At 35.8% G+C, this 21,217-nt stretch overlaps 1 protein-coding gene across 1 annotated transcript in view; it reads right to left on the bottom strand.

Moving 5' to 3' along the window:
* Window positions 1-10,003: 10,003 nt before the first annotated feature.
* The window catches only part of DKK2 (dickkopf Wnt signaling pathway inhibitor 2), a 121,608-nt gene continuing 110,394 nt past the window's right edge, over window positions 10,004-21,217 (bottom strand). Inside the window, exons 2-4 of the mRNA XM_017880446.1 lie at window positions 13,976-14,126; window positions 12,731-12,886; window positions 10,004-12,388 (exon numbers count right to left, since the gene is read on the bottom strand). Coding sequence (XP_017735935.1) covers window positions 12,138-12,388; window positions 12,731-12,886; window positions 13,976-14,126 — 558 coding nt within the window. The 3' untranslated portion in view covers window positions 10,004-12,137. The remainder of the gene's footprint in view (window positions 12,389-12,730; window positions 12,887-13,975; window positions 14,127-21,217) is intronic.

Raw genomic sequence — 21,217 nt, 5'->3', positions numbered from 1 at the left:
TAGTTTAAAATACCAGTTAAATTTGTGCAATAAGAGAGAAGTTTAATAAATGGTGCCTCTTTTTTTTCTTCTCTCTCCTGGCATCTCTGTTTATCCACACATCATAAATGAAGGTGAAATATTTCTAGTTAACACGGTAACTCATTCTACACCAGAAAGGAATTACTTTTTCTCATCATGTTGTTGTATGAAAGGTTTTGCTAGTTCAGTTTTTCTTTCTTAGAGCCTGAAAATGATAATCTCAATTGCGTAACATAACTCATTTTTTTGAGTACTCTAATGAATTTCAAAATGGATATACAAAAGTCTCATAGATTTTAAAAACTTGGCCTCATTCAGGTAGGTGAGCTAGTGTAGGACTGCAGAGATGCTCATGAGGACCGTTGAGTTCCAACTATAGTTTCTGAATTCACTAAGATATATTTATCGAGGGCCTCCCATAGAATAGACCTAAGCACTGAAGGTGATATTTGAGTAAAGTACAACATTTGCCTGAGACTGAAGATAGACATTATTTATATGGGAGAATGTATAACATGATCGAGTAAAATGGTGAAAAAGAAGGTCTCTAAATTCAGAAGCCTGGGTGGGTGCTAGCATTTACTGGCTGTATGGCTTGAGCAAATATTTCAATCTGGTTTATTGAACTGGCATAATGATAGTACCTGATGCATAGAGTTATTGTGAGAGTTGAATTAAGTAACATATATAAAGTACAGAAAAAAGTGTGTATCATATAACAAGTGCTCAGTGAAGGTTATTACAGCACAGTGCTGCAAAGTGTGATGCAGTGAAAAATGCAATATGAATTTGGAGAAAAAAAGGATCACCAGGGGTCAGAAGAATCTGTAGGAGAGTTCATGGAGAAGGTAAGTCTTCAGCTGTGGGGCTACTAAGTAGTGTGGGGAGTTACAAAGTTCTGGGTGCACCATAAATTTAAAACCTAATGGAAGAAAGAGGATCAGCCCCAATATGTATAAGCAGAAGTGTCAGAAAGATAGAAAGAATGCTCAGGTCTCTGGAGATATACATAGAAGTGCTAAAACACAGGCAAGCGAAAAGGATAAAGAGTGGGTGTGAGTTATTACAATGATTGGAGTGGAGCAAAGTATATTGCACTACTTGTGGGACCAGACTGTTCCATTTATCCCTCCCAAATTAAATTTCACTTTTCTCATAGGGATCTTTTGTGGGTAATGGTTCCGAAGGGAGGATTTGTCTTTTATTTTATTTATTTCTGAGGAAAACACACCTTATGCACATAGAAAATACACTTTCCCCCTTCAAAAAATGAAGCACCAAAACTGAAAGTTTATGTGCTTTTAAGACATTTATGTTTTGTCTTTTCATTGAAAGAACTCAAAAAATAAAAGATTGTGGAAGAAATTTTGAAAAAAGGATTACAAGTACACATGTTAATGGAAATGGCTATTTCTAGAAAATTTCGAGGGCATTCTAATGTAATAGCTTTGCAATTCTTTGCTGATTCTTTTTAATGGTCATGATGAGATGATATATCCTGGCTTTGTTAATGCACCTTTCCTGATTAAGAGCCCCCATTACTCTAATTAAAATAACACCATCTGGTTTTAATACTGCATAATAACTTTTTTACCCCTTAATCCCAGGACTGAAGCAACATTCACAACCTGGACCTTAAAGAGGTCATGCAGTATTTGTTCACTTGTTGCCACAATTTATGAACTCACTGGTGGATGAGGCTGAGAGGTAGTGGAGCTGGAATTAAAGTAAATAAATAAAGGTAGAGAAGCCAGAGGAAAAAAAAAAAAAAGAACGCCACTGGAGTTGTATACATACATGCTAGATTCTCTTCTCTAAATGGAGCCCTTCAGGTTTTAGAGGGAAGAGCTTTTGAAAAGGTAGCACTTGACAGACCTCAAGAAAGTAATGAAGAAAGCCCAGTGAAGTTCAAGTGAAAGTGTATTTGTGGAAGCTATACTAGACAAAAGGACTCAAGGATGGATGAGTTCAATGGAACAAGCTTGGTCTGTTCATGGAACAGAAAGAAAATCAGTTGTCTGGAATGCAGCAAGAGAAAGGGAGATAGGAGATGAGGCCCAGAAGATAGGCCATATCACAAGGGATTTAGAGGCTATTATGAAGGTATTGGGAGACTTGAGAGTATTTGTAACCAAGGAATGGTATAAGAATTATTTTTTTCCTTAATGTTTAATAAGGTGAGGGAAAGCCCACACTGATATTTTTTTAAAAAACAACTGATATTCAGAAAAATCACGAAGTGATGGGAACTGAAAACATCCAGAAAACTCCAGCTGTCTCTTAGGACTAGTTAATGACTGATAGGCAGAGGTTCGGGCCAAGAATTTGCCTATAGGGAGAGTGTTTCTTTTTCAGGAGAATCTAGAAATCCGTATTTGTATGTGATAAACTTTCCTTTTTCAATATATTGGTAAACAATACAAATTTTTCTAGAATCAGTAGACCATTGACCCTTGAATAACACAGGTTTGAGCTGCACTGGTCCATGCATATGCAGATTTTTTCTAATACAGTTGGCTTTCCTTATCAGTGAGTTCCACATCCAGAACCAAACATGGATGGAAAATGCAGTTTTCACAGGATGCGAAACTCTACCATACTGAGGGCTGACTCTTACTGGGTGATTTCCCAGGGCCATTGTGGGGTTCAAGTGTTTTGAGATTTTGGTATCTGCTAGCTGTCCTCGAACCAATCCCACACAGATACCAAAGGACGACTGTACAAGCCAGCTCTCTGTGTACAAAACTAAACATGTTTGGAAGCCAGATTAAGGCCTGGTCTTGATAATTTACCATCCTTATGACATTACATCTTTACTCTCGCAAATGTGAAAGAGAACAATGAGAAAGGAAAGAAATCCTGAGGTGGGAGAGTTGCTTGAGCCCAGGAGGTCGAGGCTGCAGTGAGCCATGATAGCACACCGCTGCACTCCAGCACAGGCGAAAGAGTAAGACCCCCTAAACACAAACAAACAAACAAACAAACAAACAAAAAAACCTCAGGGTTTCAAGAAAAACATACATGAACTTAGAATCAATTTTCTCTTTAAGGAGCCAACCATAATAAATGGATAAATGGATGATATCAGCAAAGCACCGTTTAGTATAAGAAATCACAGTCCCTCCAGAAGCTGATACATTCTCTAGGCCATACTATAGAAAGAAACAAGAAATAGTAGTATTTTTAAAGAACACATAAGAGAACTTGGCCCACAAATAAAGCACAGGTGTGAAATCAAAGCATATTGGTCATAGTTTGGGCAAATCTCCACCTCTACTTCATCTGGCCTTCAACCCTGTGATCTTGGCAAGTCATTTGGTTCTGTCTGCATTTCAGTTTCCCTGACAGGATGATTAACATTTAAAAAGTGTATGCAGTCAAAGAATGGTGTATACATTTTCATTATGTTTAATAACTAGGTGTATTATCTACATAGAGATAGTGCTCTAGTAAGAGACAAAACAGAGCATAAGTTCAGTGGAAACTTAAATCGACTTCTAAAATATAGCAATATTTTCGAAGAAGCGGTGATTTTTTACTCTGAAACATGTTCTCACAGCAGAATGCAAGGTGGGGATAGGATGGAGAGCCAATTGTTATTTTAATGTGTTGGTCATACTAAGTCTAATAATTCTAGCCACATACACCCTAAATTCTGTTTATAAAAATCACATTCCTGCTCTTCACTCTGTTTGTGAAATTTTGGACTTTCAGAATTACCTTTCAATTCTCTACATATCAAATGATATAGATTTTATTTATATGTCTTATAACCTGAAGAATGTGAACAACCCTTAAGTTGTTCTCATTGATGTCCAAATACTGACTGATGGTTGAGTTTGTCCTCTGAAAAGAAACGAAGAGAGAGAGTGACATGTTGATTGTTAGCCCTAATACCAGCACTAACTTCTGCGGTTTTGGAGGAAGTTAGGAAACTGTTCTGGGATGTAATCAACAAAGCTTAAAGTAAAGAAATGATTGCCAAAGATAGCCTTTAACCTCCGCTCTGATACTCATGAACTCTTTGACAGCAGGCAAGCCACAGAATCTTCCCAAATCGCAAACAGGCTGATTTCTAATGAAAGCAGTATAAATTAATGATTAAAGGTGAAAGCTCTGGCTTCAGACAGTCAAGGTCTCAAATCCTGGCTCAACCCCTCTTAACTGTGCAGAGGTTGCTGTGACGGATGACATGAGATGATGTAGAGACAGCACTAAGCCAGCACCTAGTCTACAGCAAACAATAAATAGAAAGAATTACAGCTTATTGTAAAGAATAAAATGTAGTAACACCCTTGATGGTATTCTGAGACAAAGTAAAAAGTGCTGAGTAGATGTAAGATTATTATCACTACTGTGATTTTTGAATCCTATGGGAGAGACCTTATGAACTATGCTTTTTTGCCAAATGACAATGAGATAAGATGACCTAATGAGTAAGAGGAGAATGTTGGACTAACACAATACTGTTTGGATAGTCCTTAAGTCACTGGTATTTCTGTAAAGTCCCCATTCCTAACAGCGAATTTTCACCCAATCAGTCTTTCTAAATGTTCTCTTTATGTGTCCTATTTCAAGATTACCATAACATGTTTTTCTGAAAGGGAAGTCCACCTAGTTCCTGCTCCCTGAACATTTTCTTGAATTACTTTTTCCTACCCCTTTCTCCCAGATAATCAAGCTCTTCTGCCTATCTTACTCTTAACACTGAGTAGATCTCTCTTAGGGTTGTTTTTTCTATTAAACAACGGATACCCATTTTCTTCTGTAACCTTAAAACAGTGTTTTGAGCAACTTTATATCCATTGGAGAAGTGAATCCTAAATGCTTTCAAGTTGTTTTGACCTCTCGTATATTAGGAAAAGTTTTGCACAGCATCCCCACGTTTCTCCAGAGCTAATAATGATTTTTAACAGTCTCAAAGTGAAGCCCATAGTGTCTTGGGGTGTTTACTCCCTGTACAGAATGCAAGGTCCCTTGAAACATGTAAATCAGAGTCATGTTGTATATTCCTTTCAGGCATTATAAAAGGAAGCATCACTATATTTGAATCTTGAAAAGTTCTAAGACACGGACCTGTGTTAAACAGCTTGAAAGTTACTGTGAAATTCCCACAGAAATTGCTGCATCTTATGGTTATCAAAATCAGCTTTATGTATGGCATGCACTTGGACACAGAATTGGTGACTGTTGGGAGGAACAAGATCCCACTGGAAGGAAAGATAAGAAGAGAGGAAAATAAATGGAGGCTAAAACAGTCTTAATTTCAACGTCTGCCTGAAAAGCTTAAGTAGGACTTAGAATATTTTACAGGTGCTAGCTGATTTGATATTCTCCATCTGTTACTAGGCCCTGGAGACTGACTGGCCATTAAACACAAAATGATGACTGGTGTAGCAGGTGCAGTGAAGTGGGAAGATGTGGAGCAAATAAAAAAGTCCATGGCATCTATAAGAAATGCTGACCCCCAGGAAATTTTAAAAGGTTATGTGCACTGTGGTATTCATGACGTATGTGTGAGAGGTATGATGGCAAGTGTATTTCTCATGAAAGTACTTCAATTACTTGCATGCTGTTATTTCTTTAGAATTCCCAGGTCCTGAACTATACAATTACTTAATACTCAAAGAGAACTATTACTTACGTTGAGAAATTTCCCTTTAATGCAATTCATTGGTGCAATGTCAATGGGAGGGTTGCCTGAGATGCACACTTTGCTAAAATCATTTTATAAGCCTACTGCTGTGAGTTAACTATTCTGTTCCCATAAGTTTTTCTTGACACCTTTTGGCATCTATGTCAAATTGAAGCTTCTTATTAGCACATTTTAGTATTCCCAGCAGTCCACTTGATGCGTCTCTTTTTTTATACTCTCACTTGAAATTTGCTCAGTCTTTGTTCTCTTTTCTGTATCATCTTGCCACTCCTTCACCCTTTCATTTGTTTGCAACCTCTTCCCTTAGCACATCCAATAAGCTGTATTTTGTGGATGTAATTCTTCTTTCATAGAGTTTTTCTTAAGATCTCAGGATGGCTGATGAGAGATTTACAAAGATCCACTTTCTAAGGAATTTCTGATGTTCTACTGAGAGGCAATTCTTTACATGTTAAATACAAGGGCAATGCAATAACTTTTGTCATCAACATTTTCTTTTTCTGTGTTCCTCAGTCTAGTCTAGAGAGACTGCCTTCTTTCTTTCACTACCTTCATTCTTTCACTACAGCTGGAAGGAAAGATAAGCAATCCAACAGCAAATCCACCTCCAGCATACCATAAATCCAACAACTCTCATGGCTTTCACTTTACCTCACTAATCCAAGCCAGCAGTTCTTGCCTGTATGCCCTACTGCCCTGTGATCTATTCTCCACGCAGCAGACTGGGTGATCCTTGGGAAACATGTCAGCTCAAGCTACTCCCTTGCTCAAAAGCTTCTACCAGTTCCATATCTCTTTCATAATAAAACTAATCATGGTTAATAAGGTTCTACATGACCTGATCCAGCTGCTTTTCTAGTCTCATCTCTTATCTCCTCCCTTTTTTCATCCTAGTCTCCATTTTCAACCTCTTCCCACTGTCAAATGTTTACCTTGCTCTTCCACTGCCCGTGTCAGTTTCTCCAGACATTTTCATTACCACTGCCTCACTTCAATCAGGTTTCTGCTCATAATCTGCCTTCTTTAAGAGATCTTCCCTCACTGGAAAATCTAAAATAACACTACTCATCTCCCTCTGTTCCTTTACTCTCCTTCAATTTTCTTCACAGTGCTCATCTTTGTCTCCTATAGTATTGATATTTTTGTTATTTAGTTTTCTGCCTCGTAGCCATTGCCCTAAAATTAACTGGAATGTAAAATGAGAGCATGGACTTTATTAGTTTGGTACTCTATTTTTACTCACTATGCTTACAAAGTGGCCTAGCACATTATCATAGAGGCTTGGTGAATATGTTGAGTGAGGGAATGTAAGTTAGGAGCGTCTTCTGGCTCCTAGAAGTGTACCCTTTGCTAAAATAACTTTCAGAGGTATCAATTGCAATTTTAATTCAGGAATCTGTTGATGTTATGGTACAAGTAGAACAAACGCAGGGCTGAGGAAGTAAATAATTCTACAGCATGAAGCAGTGGAAGCTGCCACTGTACACAGCACTGAAAAAGGTCAGCTCTCAAGATAATCGGAGGGCACATCACCAGCAGAGCCTATCTCAATTAAGCACTAGTGAGGCTTTGAATAGGCTAACTGCAAAAGAAAGAAGCCCTAATGAGGCTAATGTCATGGCAAAATTTTTAAAGTTGATCATGTTTACTGAAGGCAGCAATACCTCAATTACCACTCATGCCCTATAAGGAGATAGAATTCAAGTGGATTCTCCTCCCACCATACTGTAAGGAAAAATATAGTGCCATACCTAACTTCTTGATGGGACATTTTTCCCATGTAAGTTTAAGTTTCATAGACCATGGGATACAGACACCTGGTTTGGATTGACTGACGTTTTAGCAAACCAAAACCAGATTTTTCTCCACCTTTCTGCATTCAGAGTCCATGCATCTCTCTGCTATGATTTTTGGCATTGTAAGCCCTGCGTATGTTAACAGCACTTTGCCTAAGGTGTCTGCTCTAAGAACTAGATTAGCTTGTTTTCTAAATGTGGTGGCACCTTTGGCTTCATTGAGTGTGGTATAATAATTCACTGGACTTTAGTAAAAGTGAGCTGCATCAGAGATTGTTGTCAAACTAATAAATCTTCTGAACCAGCAGTCATTCTAGTGAGAAACTACTCAGGCCATAGCTGCTGAAGAAGTTTTAGTTCACTCAGGCATCTGGAAACCCTATGGCTGAGACAGAGCAAAATATGAAATAAAGAAGAAAAATTTAACTATTAACCTGAAGATTTTAAACTTTGATTTCTTTGGACTCCTTATCCTAAAGAGGAAGATAATAATTGCAGACTTTAATTCTTTTGAACTTCAAGTTATTTTGACTTTAACATGCAAGAGGATTTAATTTTTGTCCTTTACTTTCTCCCTAAGAAATTTTCAATGAAAGAAGACTTATATTCAAAGGTGAGGCATCTCTGTATTGTTAGAATTTTATTATTGAAATGCTTTTACATATTTTATTATCATATACTCAATGTATCATTTAGTCTCACTGCACAATCTCTAATAGACTGTGTTAGATGACATGATGGATATAATTTGGGACAGTAAAAAGAATAAATAATTATTTTCTAGTCCTGGATAGAGTGATCTTGAAGTTTATTTAGTTAATGTATTATTTTCAAACATTTTGCAAGCTCCTGGGGACAAAAGCTAAATTTCCCACCACACCATATCCTGAAAGGATCCGTAAAGAAGGAATGCTTGTCATTAGGAAAATGACTTCATCAGGGACTTCCCCTAGGACGTAGCAAGTCAGATTTTGGCTAAAACTCATATCTTCACCATAGACAAATGGTATGCACAATGGGTTAAAAATATAAAGATCTGGGGAAGGATATGAGGAGGGATTCTTCTTTCCCAATCTTTAAAGTGAATTTGATGTGGCATGGAATGATCATCTTTGTCTCACTCCACCCCTCACTCACTCCTTTCATGTAGTTCAAATTGTCCAGTTTTGGAAAATTTTGGATGAGATTTTGAATGAGAAATGCATAGTTCCGCCCTTTTCCACCCCCTTCATCTTTGGTGTTAACCCGAGAAGGAGGCATGTCATTCTGTTCCACCCATCCATATTATACATTTTATAGGGCTACTCCCATAAGATGGAACTGATATAGCCTGGTATTGGATGTGAATGGGCACAGAATCTATTTCTGGTGTTTAGTGTTAGAATGTCTTCTTGCTCACAGGTACATGCTACATTTTCCAATATTAACTTCACCAGCAATGAGTAATCTTTCATCTGCCTGTTTTTAAAAAAATCTGGTTTTCAACTGGCCTGATTTTGAGTGAAGACAATTATAATTGATTGCTTTCCCCTAAAATCCTAAGGCTACAATTACATTTACAAAAGTGTAACTGAATGTTTTCCCCTAAAATACTAAGGCTACTTAAGGGTATTTTGTTTCTTAATTAAAATAAAATAAAATTAAATTAAATTAAAAAGTCAGGAAAATTTGTCAGTTCTCAGAGCATCTCACTGAGCAAAATAGAAAAGGAAAAGATCTCCCATATGATTATTATAGTCAAAAGCACACTTTAACTAATTAACATATTGTGGAAAATATTTCAGCAATGCTTAAGATATTTTTAACTCTAACTTCTAGCTGTGGGACTGTTTTAGCTTCATGAAGCAACCATAGCTACATTTAATTCATTCACTATCTCACAGAATGTTTATTATCCACATTTGCAGCCCATTCTGATGTCTAATACAACATGGGCTTTTGTAGCATCCCTGGTCTCATACTTGGTGAACACTATTCCTCAAAACACTCCTGACATCTCTGGTTCAGGAAGCAGAGGAAACACTTGCTTCCCAGGAAGTGGATTTGATTTCACTCAGTTTCTCTCCAAACACAGAAAAAGGCATCGTGTAGCTCACGTTCATTGGTTCATGTAGAAATGAACCAATACTCTAAGCATAATAGTATTTCCATTTTGGAAAACTTTAGCTTAGAGAGAAGATTATGGGGCATATGTTACCTGTCTTATAGTATTTTGAAGAAATTGTGAAGAGCACTTTCTTGTTCCAAGTTGTTTCAGAAGGCAAAGTATGACTAAATGGTGTAAATCACAAGGTGGAATATTTTGGTTTGACAGGAAAAAAAAAAAAAAAAGGAAATGACTCTCTAACAATTACAGCTAAACTGCCATGAAATAAACTACCTTTTGTGATAGTAAACTGCTCTATCTCATGCTGATGTCCTCTAAATGATTCACACCCAGTCCTCAAAATCAGACCAAGTTCAACTGAACTCTCAGAAAGTATGATTCTATGAAAATTCTTCCCGTAGGCAAAACACAAGGAACTTTGAATTCAGTTTTTAGAGGAGAAAATTTAATATATTTTATCTTATTATACATTTTCCTAAATTACAAAGTCAACAGCTGCAAATATATTCTGCTACAAAGCTTTCTGTAAGAAATATCTCTATAAGAAAATACATCTCATTAACATTTCCTGTAAATAAATTACTTCAAATAATAATTTTTAAAAGGGTGAACATAAGACAAATATTGCAGAAACCAAATTGCAAATATAATAATTGTTATATAGGAAATATTTGACTGAAATGTTCCATTTTCATTTCACCAAGCTTATAGCAACCTGTTTATACAAACTTTGGTTCTTGGATAGGCTAGTTTATAATTTTTGTTTTTGCAGACCTGTGCAGAAAATGTAAATCTTAATCATCTTAGTAAATATATGTGGGAAGCTGAAATTTTTAATAGATATACAGGCTCAAACTCAATTTCTACTGGGAGGACTTAAATTTGAGACTGCAGATGGGATTTAAGTAAAAGAAAACTAAAAAGTGAATTGTGGTCTACAAAAGTTTAAAGTCACAACTATAAGATAACCTTTTATTCTATTGTGCTCTAGACAAAATATTTAGAACTGAGTTAAGTAAAAAAAAGTAGTAAAGTGATTTCAAAGAATTTAGAAACTGTGGTGTCTAGAGATTAGCAATATGCAGATTTTACAAGTTATCTTACTTATATTTTTTAACTGCAATGGCTGCAGAAAACAGAAACTAGCCCTTTGGCAATAAAGCAGATGCTGCAGAGGTTTGGAAAGAAAATTGGATGATGACATTGGCCAGTCAGAAGCTTATAGAGGGCAATGGAACCTCACTACTCTGCCTACTTCAGGAGTCCATTTGTGAAACCTCCTGAAATTGAGATTATTTGAGGATCTCAGCACTACAAAATAAATAATTTGAGGGTAGTATGGACACATGACCTCACACTGAATTCATTTGTGTAGTAAATATTATGATAGCAAATCCCACGCAGATCTTCATTGAGACTGTGCATCTCCTGGTTTCAAAGATGAATAGTCAACTTGTGCCTCAGACATATGAAATATGTGTTGCCAAAACCTGAACAAACGAAAAAGTTTTCCCAATTTTCTTGCTTGCTCCAGTGCAGTACAGATCCAGCTCAAGTCTCTATTACCACAGAGTGTGTATGAACACATTTAATAATCTAGTTCTATCAAAACATAGGTTATGGCAAATCTTTAAGAAATCATGATCTCTCTGTTAGCTGTTTTCCCACATATATTGGACATCTTTAATTTTTTTTGCCATCTGTGAAAATTCTGCTCTGTGCAAGTATTTTACTAGTCGCAATTTATGAATATAGTTTGGAAAATAAAATGCATTCAGAATAGGAATCACATAGGATAGAGAGATATACTGTCATTCCACAGAATCTGAAGGAATTGTTTTTGTCTTATTTCAGTTCTTATTAATTACAGGTAAAACTAAAATTTTGAAAAAATGTTTTTGTGGCTGTTTGTTATTTATTTGTCTTCCTAAAGGCCTTCATAAGCAACTGGCAATTATTTTGCAATTATTTGGAAGTATTGACTGATTTTTTTCTTGTCTGCCAAGACTCCTGATTGAACATCAGAAGTAGTGTTACAAATTAAAAGGTAATTTTCTGTTATAAATTAACTATGCTCCATGTTTTCATTTCTTGTTTAGCAATTTTATTTTTAGAACCTATTGTATAACAAGTTATTCTAGGAGTATTTTGTTAAACTCTAACTTTGAATAGAAATCTGGCATGTAGGTTATTTGTATAAGCAATCAGCAATCTGAAGGAAACCTCTCCTCCAGCACAACCTAAACTCTTGGAAAGTCACATGCTACTCGTCAGTAATTTCCACTGTCTGCTTTTTTTCTTAATAATAGCATTTTCCACAAGTGTGTACATTATTTACATAGACAAGTTGCATAATGGAAACACTGGCTGCACTGCATTTGTCACCCATTCTAATCTATTCAGTTCATGTTTTCTTTCTCTCTTTTTGTGATCTGCATTCTTATCACATTTCTTATTTTGGCCATTCTTCTGCATCTGAACCTTATTTTCCACCATGCTATAATGCATTAAATACACAAATTCACAGTCTGCAATTGATGATGTTCCTCAATGGTGATCAAATTTTCTGACACACATGGAGTCTGGCTTTGGAGGAGTAGGTGGCGTCTTTCCATACTTTGCAAGACAGGCCCTTCGCACAGTCGCACCGCTGGAAAATTTCCAGCCCATGAGAGCCCTTCTTGCGTTGTTTAGTACAGACTTCCCCCTGATGGAGTACCGGTTTGCAGATTTTGGTCCAGAAATGACGAGCACAGCAAAACCCTTCGATGCAGTCTGATGATCGTAGGCAGGGGTCTCCTTCATGCCCTGCAGGGATGATGACCAATAATAGATGTTACCCTGACACTTCAGAAAAAAAAAATTCTATTTTGCAGTCAGAAGCACATAAAGTATTTTCACTTATACTATCTTCTATGTTGTTACCATTTATAATGAAAAGTCTTGGTTAATATCGATTGGCTCTGCCTCTAATCACATAAATCCATTATGGTCTGTTTCCATTATTTGCCACCTGAATAACAAGTTTAATGACTAGCTAGGATTAAAGAACCTTCCTTGTAATTTTTTTCTAAAACCAATGGAATTAATTATCTATATTTTTCTTCTATTTATTTATTTTAAAAAACCCACAACTACAGATATCCCTACCTTTTATATGTGACATCTTAGTGTGTGGTCTTCCTAGATTCTGCCATCCCAAGTCATGGTTTGAGTAATGACCGTGGTTTCGATCTCTGTGCCGAGTGCCATCCAGAGCTGGGATGTGAGGGGTTAAGATGCTTTCAGTAACTGGGATACAGATACCTGGAGATGATCACATAATCAGTTAGACTAATTCAATTCTACGAAATGTGAGACTTATCCATGTACTCTCTTGATGTGAAATATGAAGCCATTTCTCTATCTATCTATCCACTCATTCATTCATTTACTTATTTATTGAGACTGAGAATACTCTGGCCCTAAAGTGAGACGTCTTTGATATGAATTTTGTCTCTCTCAAGACCAAGTGACCTTGGACAAAACTGGGAATAAAAGCATAATTTTATATATTCACAAAGTTATTGTGAATATATGTGAAGAATCAATGTTAGCTATAAGTATTTTTAAATAATCTGATCAGACATTCACCCTCTGGATCCATATTCCTTTATTAATTAACAACATAATCTTAATTTACACTGTAAACTTCTCTAATGGTGTAAGGTCTTCTTCTTCCCTTCACCTCCTGTGCAGGTGACTCAAAATAGGTCTACACCCAGAGGTCAGGAATAGGCATGAGAATATGAGCCTGATTATGTTGTTTTATATGATTAAGTATATATTTCTAATTACCTTCTGCAATTATTTAAAGTTTTTGCCACATCTTGTCTGTGATCCATTTCATCATCATTGCTGAATTGTCTGCCTATAAATTCACTGATATTGGATGAAGCCAGGTTGGGGAGTAAAATCTTGTGTCTCTCTTTGGAGGAACCAATCACTCTACTACCATAAGACTGAGCTACAGAACATCTTGAGTAAACCCAAAGTACAAAACTGGAACAGATATTTACAACTGCATTACTAAATCACATCAAGTTTCTGTCTTTGGTTCTTTTACATGCATTCACTCATGTATTTACTGGAATAGAACGTCTTGCTGTTTATACATGACACTTCAACATGGCGATATTCTAGATCAGCACAGGTCATATAATATAGAAAGTAACCAGAGTCTAGGAAAACTAAGGTTTGGGGAGGAAATTCAAGTAATCTTGCACTACCTAAACCAATTCTACCAGGCTCCTTATATTTCAGGAGTCCGAGTAAGGAGAAGATAGCCTGACTCGAGAGACAGGCTTACTATGATGAAAAGAAAGAGGCCCATGAACACTTAGTGAGATCTTTTACCGTTATTGCAGCGAGTACCGGGGCAGCACATGCCATCTCGGTGGCAGCGCTTCTTTTTTCTCCGACACACCATGCAGGCCGATGATCCTTGGTGGGGACTGTGGCAATACCTCCCAACTTCACACTCCTTATCACTGCTACAAGGATAGGCCTGACATCAAGTGGAACAACACCAAAAGTAAAGGATTAGATCCTGTTTCACTTATGAAACATTACTATAGCAAATCATCATAGAAAATAAATCACGATATATCTCACCTGAAAGGAACTATACCAGCATCATAATGTTCTGAACCTAGATCCTAAGTAGTGACACTTAACTGAGGACCTTATAAGTATCTATTGTTGATGACAAAGATAAAGCTGAGGTTGTTCGTATATTTTCATTGACACAACTCTAGAGTTAGAATTTAGACTTTTATTGATTCATAGAACCCTTATGAGTGACTTTGGGGTCTCCAAAGCAGTTGTAATTATTGCATTAATGCTATTGTAAGGTACAAATGACACAGTCATCTTCGCCACTCGATTTTTTTCAGCTGTTAAAGAACGATGAGAGAAATGTTAAATAAAACAACAAAGGGCTATGCTAGAAGCCAAAACGTTATCTCCTGCCCAATTATGAAACCAATACTTTAAAAGTGAATCCTTTCGGTTCCTGCCTATAAAAGCAAGGAGGAGAAACATTTCCAGGACAGTTTGAGACAGTAAATTATTTGACACAAAGACACTAAGGAACAGGATCCTCATTCCAAACATGTTGATAAGCAGCAGTTGAGCTCCCAGCAGCCAGAGAGATGCTAAGATCCAGTTATATCATTATATTCCCAGGAAGCACAAAAGCAGTCTCCTTACAGACCTGAAATAGCCCCACAGGCTACTACGCCTTCAGTTGTAAAGAAAGAACCTCTGTTCATACATTTCTCTACCTAGTGGTATGTCCAGAAGGCTACTTCAGCAGTGTCATATATTATCTTTAAAAAAATACACGTAAAATACAGAAGGTGGTCAGAGTTTAGGAAAATGAAGATTTTGGGGGTTATACATACGTATATACCCATTTGTGTACTCCCTGCCTCTTGGAAGTGTTTGGAACATTAAAAATGTCCCTGTGTTCAGAGACTGGGAGTTGAGAAACTAAAATGTCATAACCCACATCAAACCTACTCAGATTTTGAGGCAGGGAGACTCATTTGTAAACCTTTTTTCTTTTTGAAGTTGATTTTTTTCTTGTTTTCAGAGTAATAGATGATTTTTTAAATGAAAATACAAAATATAAAATAAGCTATGTATTTATTTTTAAGCAAGCATAAATAATTTGAACATAAACTATGGGATAAAATGTTTATGGCTCGCAAATACTTAGAGAGATTTCACTGCTTTACTTATGAATTAGGTTTGATGGTATAGCTTGGCCTGCATTGATCATGTCCTTTTTTCTTTTTCTTTCTTTTACTCTTTCCCTTTCTTCCAGTGTCTTCTCCTCCTGCCCATCTCCTGCATATATGTCTACACATTCAGGCCTCACATGTTTTCCATTTAGATCAGATCATCTTCAGTTAGAAAAAGGAAATGTGAAATTTATGTGTGAGTCTGAGAGATAAAACATGTATTTTAGCATCATTACAATTTCTTGTTTACCATTAAAAGAATTACATAGAAAAACCACCAACTTAAAACTGAAAGTGATTTTGAAGGACTGCATAGTGGCAATGTTTGATGCGTACTTTATAACTGGAACCACATAAAGCTATAAAATAAATTTGCATTTTATTGTCCCACTCTGTAACTCCACCATTAGGCTTAAGAGAATCTTAATGAGATGAAATTCAGACTATTAAGCCATTTTTAAAGAATCCAAGACTGATGAAAACAAAACAAATGTCCATGTCCCTTCCCGCCTTACCACACTCTTTCCCCCAAGCATTTTACCCCTTCACATTTAAACCCATTAATTTTAATGAAATACAATTCACATGTTTCTGATTCATTTACATTTATTTCATCAAATTGTTTTGCAAGAAACATTTGATGTTACAAGTTTCTTTCCTTCCTCAAAAATAGGACATGCTCTTTCAACGGAAATAAACATGTGCCACATAAAACATCATGTGCTATTTACAACTCAAATAACAAATCCTCAAGCAATTCTGAGTATAGGATAATCCTGGATTTCATCCCCCCAAAATAGTCCACAGGATACACTGTTTTATTTATTAGCTGTTATTGATAGTTGTTTATTTTCTGGTCATTTGGTAAAAGTTGCAGTGTATGCAAAAAATTTGTGCATGGGGCATCACCATCTTTCCATTCTCAGTTGACAGGAACTGGAAAATATTAAAATGACAAATATCTGATGCAGATGACATTAGAAAAAATGGGATGCACAGTAGTCTTTTATTTGAATGGGATTACAATAAAAGTATCATAATTTAATTCTTAAAGAGGGAACCTCATTTTGTCAAAAATAGAAAGTATATTAAAAGATACATAGTTTTATTATGCTCCAATATATCTTTTAATTAACTTGAAGTAAAAATGACACAGGCAGAGAAAGTATGCCAAAAAATGCCTAACTATACAAGGTTATGTATATTGGGAACTTATACTTGGAATTGAATCTCAGAACATAAATACTAGGAGGCATTATTTGGAAATTTTAAAAATAAATTTTGTAATAATTGAAAAGTAAAGTTATGTTACACAGCTTCTAATATGCTTATGTAACTCCTGGATCCAATAAACAGTCTTTATATATGAATACAATCAAGAGGGGATGAAATAAATTGATTGAAGAAGAGTATAGGGAAAGCAAGTGATATTTGGGGGCATGCCTTGCCCTCTGAAATCAATTTCCCTTAGCCCAGATTTTTTCAACCATAAAGCTTCCCTTGTGATAACTTCTAGCAAGAAAACATAAAACATGAAATAATATGGTTCTAACCCATTAATAACAATTCTTATGTCTTACTAAGCATAATGCATTATATTTTAGTAAAGAGTTTTAAAGAAGGCATTTTCTACTGAAGTATGAGGGTTCTGCAGTTGCCAGTTGCCATTGGTTTTTTCCCTACATTAGCTCCTCTAAAGTTTCTGGAAATGATATCATTGGTGAAAGAGAGAGAGAGGGATAGAGGGTTAACAGTAGTTGTGGAGGATCCTGAAGAAGCGACTGTGGCAATGAAAGGACTGCTGGAGAGAATTATATACATTAATTAAAGTGCCCTTCAGAAACTCTCACATGGATACTCTTTATTTTCCATTTACTTTGGCCTCCAAAGGCTATTGCCTAGTCTCATTTGATGATGGTTTGGTGACAAGCAAAAAATGAGCTTGAATACCTTAGTCTAAGTTTCCATTTAACGAAATCAATAATATGCTTACCTGGTGCTTATTTTAAAGGCGAATTAAAGGGCTGATTTTTGTTTTACTTGCTATGACAATTGTTAATAGTGCATTCTCATGGCTCTTTGTTTACTTGGACTTTAGATGAACAGAATAGATAACTTTTCCTTTTTGTCTGAGGACCAATGATTTTGTGGAAGACTGGAAATCAAGTGAAAGAATTAGGGAAGGACTCTACTACACCTATAACATGCTAAAATGCCCCACAATTGAATCATAAATTCAGCTTATGAGCATCCAGGAACACTTAGCTTCATGCAGAATCATTCATTATTGCATCAGTTACAATTAGGAGATGAATTAATTCAGGACACCTAATAATAACAGATGATTGGCCATAAATTCAGAATACATGGGAACTGTCAGTGATTAGGCCAAAAAACAAAGACATTTTCTGCAACCCCCTTTCTAGGCTAAAAATAGAGTGATTCCCACAAATAGCAGTGTTACTTATTATTACAACCATGACAGGAACTAGAAGAATAAACACATTGGACATATTTTGAAAATAAAATCTATCAAAAATTGATATTTCGTTTTAGCACAAAATATTTTTTAAAGTCTATTTCCTCTGTACTAATTTAGAATCATTTCCTAAAACTTTAGCAGTAAAGTGAAGAGAGTTTAAGTAACTGCTAGAAATAAGTAATGTGTGCTCAGTGGCAGAGAACTTAGGGATCTTGAGTTCTTCCCTGGCGTTCAGGCCTCAGGTATCATCACTAAGAGCAATTAATAGTGAGAGTGTAATGGACACATCGACAAGGTGACTCAGTGGTGACCTATGTGCTGAAGTTAGAGATTAGAAAAATATACTTGGCCACATCTCTTTCTAGAAGGCTCCGAATACCAACAGCATGTCCTACTGCAGCTGTTGGAAAAACAGAATACTGGCAGAAAACACTGACAAAGCTGTAAACAGTATTTTCTCATTCTATTTCTTGAGCACAGTTTTATGTTCATTTAAACTCAATGTAAATCAGAGTTATGATCAAAAGTACATCATGAAAGTAATGATAGTTACATAATATTCTAACGAACAAAAGTAAAATAAAATGTAGTCACTTAATCTTATGTGAAATAATTAAGTCTGTCTTCCCCCAAAGTCTTCTCAAAACTGCAGGAAGAAAAAGCCCATTAACTTGAGACTTACATTTAGGGTTGAATTAACTTTCACTTGCCTATTCCTTTGAACATGAAAATACAACAATGAAGTAATCAGATCCCTAAGAACAATGAAAGGAGAAAAAGTGTTATAAGTATCTCAGTAGTACCAATCATTGAATAAACCTTTGACTACAACTAATACCTTAGTTTAACTCCTAAGTTTTCAAAATAATAATACTGGCCTTATTTAATGATGAGAGGAAGAACAGAAGGGAGAAACATCACAGTGTTCATGTGGGATGACCACCCATCCGGATTCTTGCAAGACCGTCCTAGTTTTTTTGTTATTTTAATCAGGACAATCTTTTGTCCCCACAAGCACTGTTTGTAACAATCTCAGAAGTTTTCTGGAGCCAGGAAAACATCATCAGCTAGGCAGGCAGAAGAAAGCCTGCAGGGGACGACCCAGCTGTGGGAATGAAAAATATTTGAGACTAGTGGATAGATGGAGGTAGCAGCAAAGAACTGGGGATAAGAATATATCTAGGGTCCCTGAGAGCACAGCAGAAGACTGGCAATTACATTTGGGAAACCTGATCGGAATGGCTTGCCCTGAGTCCTTAGAGAAAATATTAATTTTCCTTATCATGATATTCTACATGACAGATCTATATTTCCACAAACAGGCAAGGTACCCTTCAGGTGGTCATTTCAAAATCAAACACTAAAGTGCAACTGCAGGAGGTGTAGGGACTTATATGTCAATCTGGCTGTGTGCTGTTGTACACTATCTGCCAAAGGCTGTGCAATCTCATCTTTCACTTTGTCTCCTATTACCTCTAGGGGATAAGGGTGTACTAGATGCATCTTTGAAGATTCATGAACATCAGGCCAGGGGGATTGAGCTATATTAAATTTAAGGGGAAAAGTTCAGATATTACATGATGTCCTGCATGTGTAGTTACAGGTTCATTAAGGCAGCTGCTTGGGTATTTATTCAGTATTCAATCAATATTTATTCAGCATTTATTTATTGAACACCAACTATGATCCAGAAACTACTAGTTCAGTGATGTGCAAATGTTTTGTCTGTTACCCCTAAAATAATTTTGAAAAAAACATATATCCTTCAATACATTTGACACTTAAAATTTTTTGGCATGTGTTTATTTTATTAATATGAAATATAATGTTAAACATTTTCTAAGATAAAATTTGCAGTAATTTGACATGATTAATAAAGTAACTTCTGACTATTGTACGAAGCAAAGCATACTGATCCTGAAATTAATCGCAACATATTTACGCATGGGCATTTTCTCTTGAAAAATTACATAATCTGAAAAATCTTCAGTTAGATTGTAAAATATACAAGTCATCGCGACTATTTGGAATGTTCTGCATACAGAATTTCCAACTGGGGCCAAGTTTCACTTTTAAAAAAATAAGTATAAGACAAAGAAAGAAAGTACCTTTGTGAGTTTAAGATGCCCTGATCAATCATTAAACATATCTTTGTTCCAATCAAAATTCCAAGTTTTACTTATTTGTCACCTAAAAAAGTTTTTGTACCTTTGACTAATGCAGTCTATTGAGATTTGGAATGCATGAAGGTTTTGCCTTTTTTCGCCACATAAAATGGCAAAAAAATTAATGTAAACCCAGGCATATTCCTTGAGAATTTTAAGAAACAATTTGGAAGCTGAGGATCGGGACATTGATTTTATTAGAAAAACTCATACTCTGCATCCCCATGGAAAATATTTCAATACCTTTTACACATATTCATTTTAAGGCTAGGGTGGTTAGCAAATTGGTTTTTGATACAAAAGTTCAGAGGTGAAAGAGTATCTCCTAAACCTATCTGAATTAGAAATTAGAAATGATGGATTTCTTCCAGTGGTCCATTAGCTTCTCCAACGTATTCAGAAAGCCTCATTTAAATCCAAAGAAACAGTAACTCTATCAAAGGAAGGCAAGGTCCTCTTTAACTTTGGTTGCTCCTCCCTGTTCTCTGTACGTCATTAAGCAGAAAGGAAATTCTAGGGAATGCTCTACTTTGAACACAGACCACATTCTCAACTGTAGCATGTACAATACTGATATTGATCATGGGGTGAATGGAGAGAGTTAAACTTTTCCATGTGATCTCTGTGCCTAGAGAAATCTTAACTATGAGGTTTACCTGGCTCTTGATTGTTTTTGTTTGTTTTTGAGCCATCCCCACTCATTTAAAATGTATAGGACAAAACACTTCTACTCCATGCTGAAAAAGCAGCATCTCAGGTTTTATAGCAGTGGTTGGGAGTAATATATAATTATAAAGTCCTCTATAAATTGTAATTGGATAAGTATAATTGTCCTAACCAAAAGAGAGGAAGAAACTGCGCAATCTTAAGGTCTCTTCCAAATCTGGAACTGATCATCTATAGTATAACATTTTCATTGTTGCCTTGTAAATTTTCCTGATTTCATGACCTAATTTTACTTCAGAAAAGTAACCTGGTAGGGCAAAATATGAAGTTATACTGCAATTCAATTTATGCTTCCTTAAATCAAACAAAATTGATTGGTTGAGGGACCGTTAGCTAAATTACCGAGTCTTAGTTTCTTCTATGATAAAATAGTTACAATTTCTGAATTCAGCAGTGTTTCCATACTTACTTAATCATAAAAATTCCATGGTTTTTTTTTTTTTTTTTTTTTTTTTTTTTTTTTTTTTTTTTTTTTTTT

The sequence above is a fragment of the Rhinopithecus bieti genome, unplaced genomic scaffold (assembly GCF_001698545.2).
Source record: "Rhinopithecus bieti isolate Rb0 unplaced genomic scaffold, ASM169854v2 scaffold_12152, whole genome shotgun sequence".
Taxonomy (NCBI): domain Eukaryota; kingdom Metazoa; phylum Chordata; class Mammalia; order Primates; family Cercopithecidae; genus Rhinopithecus; species Rhinopithecus bieti.
Note: the sequence above shows the minus strand (reverse complement) of the source record. Positions and strands in the feature narration are given on the sequence as shown.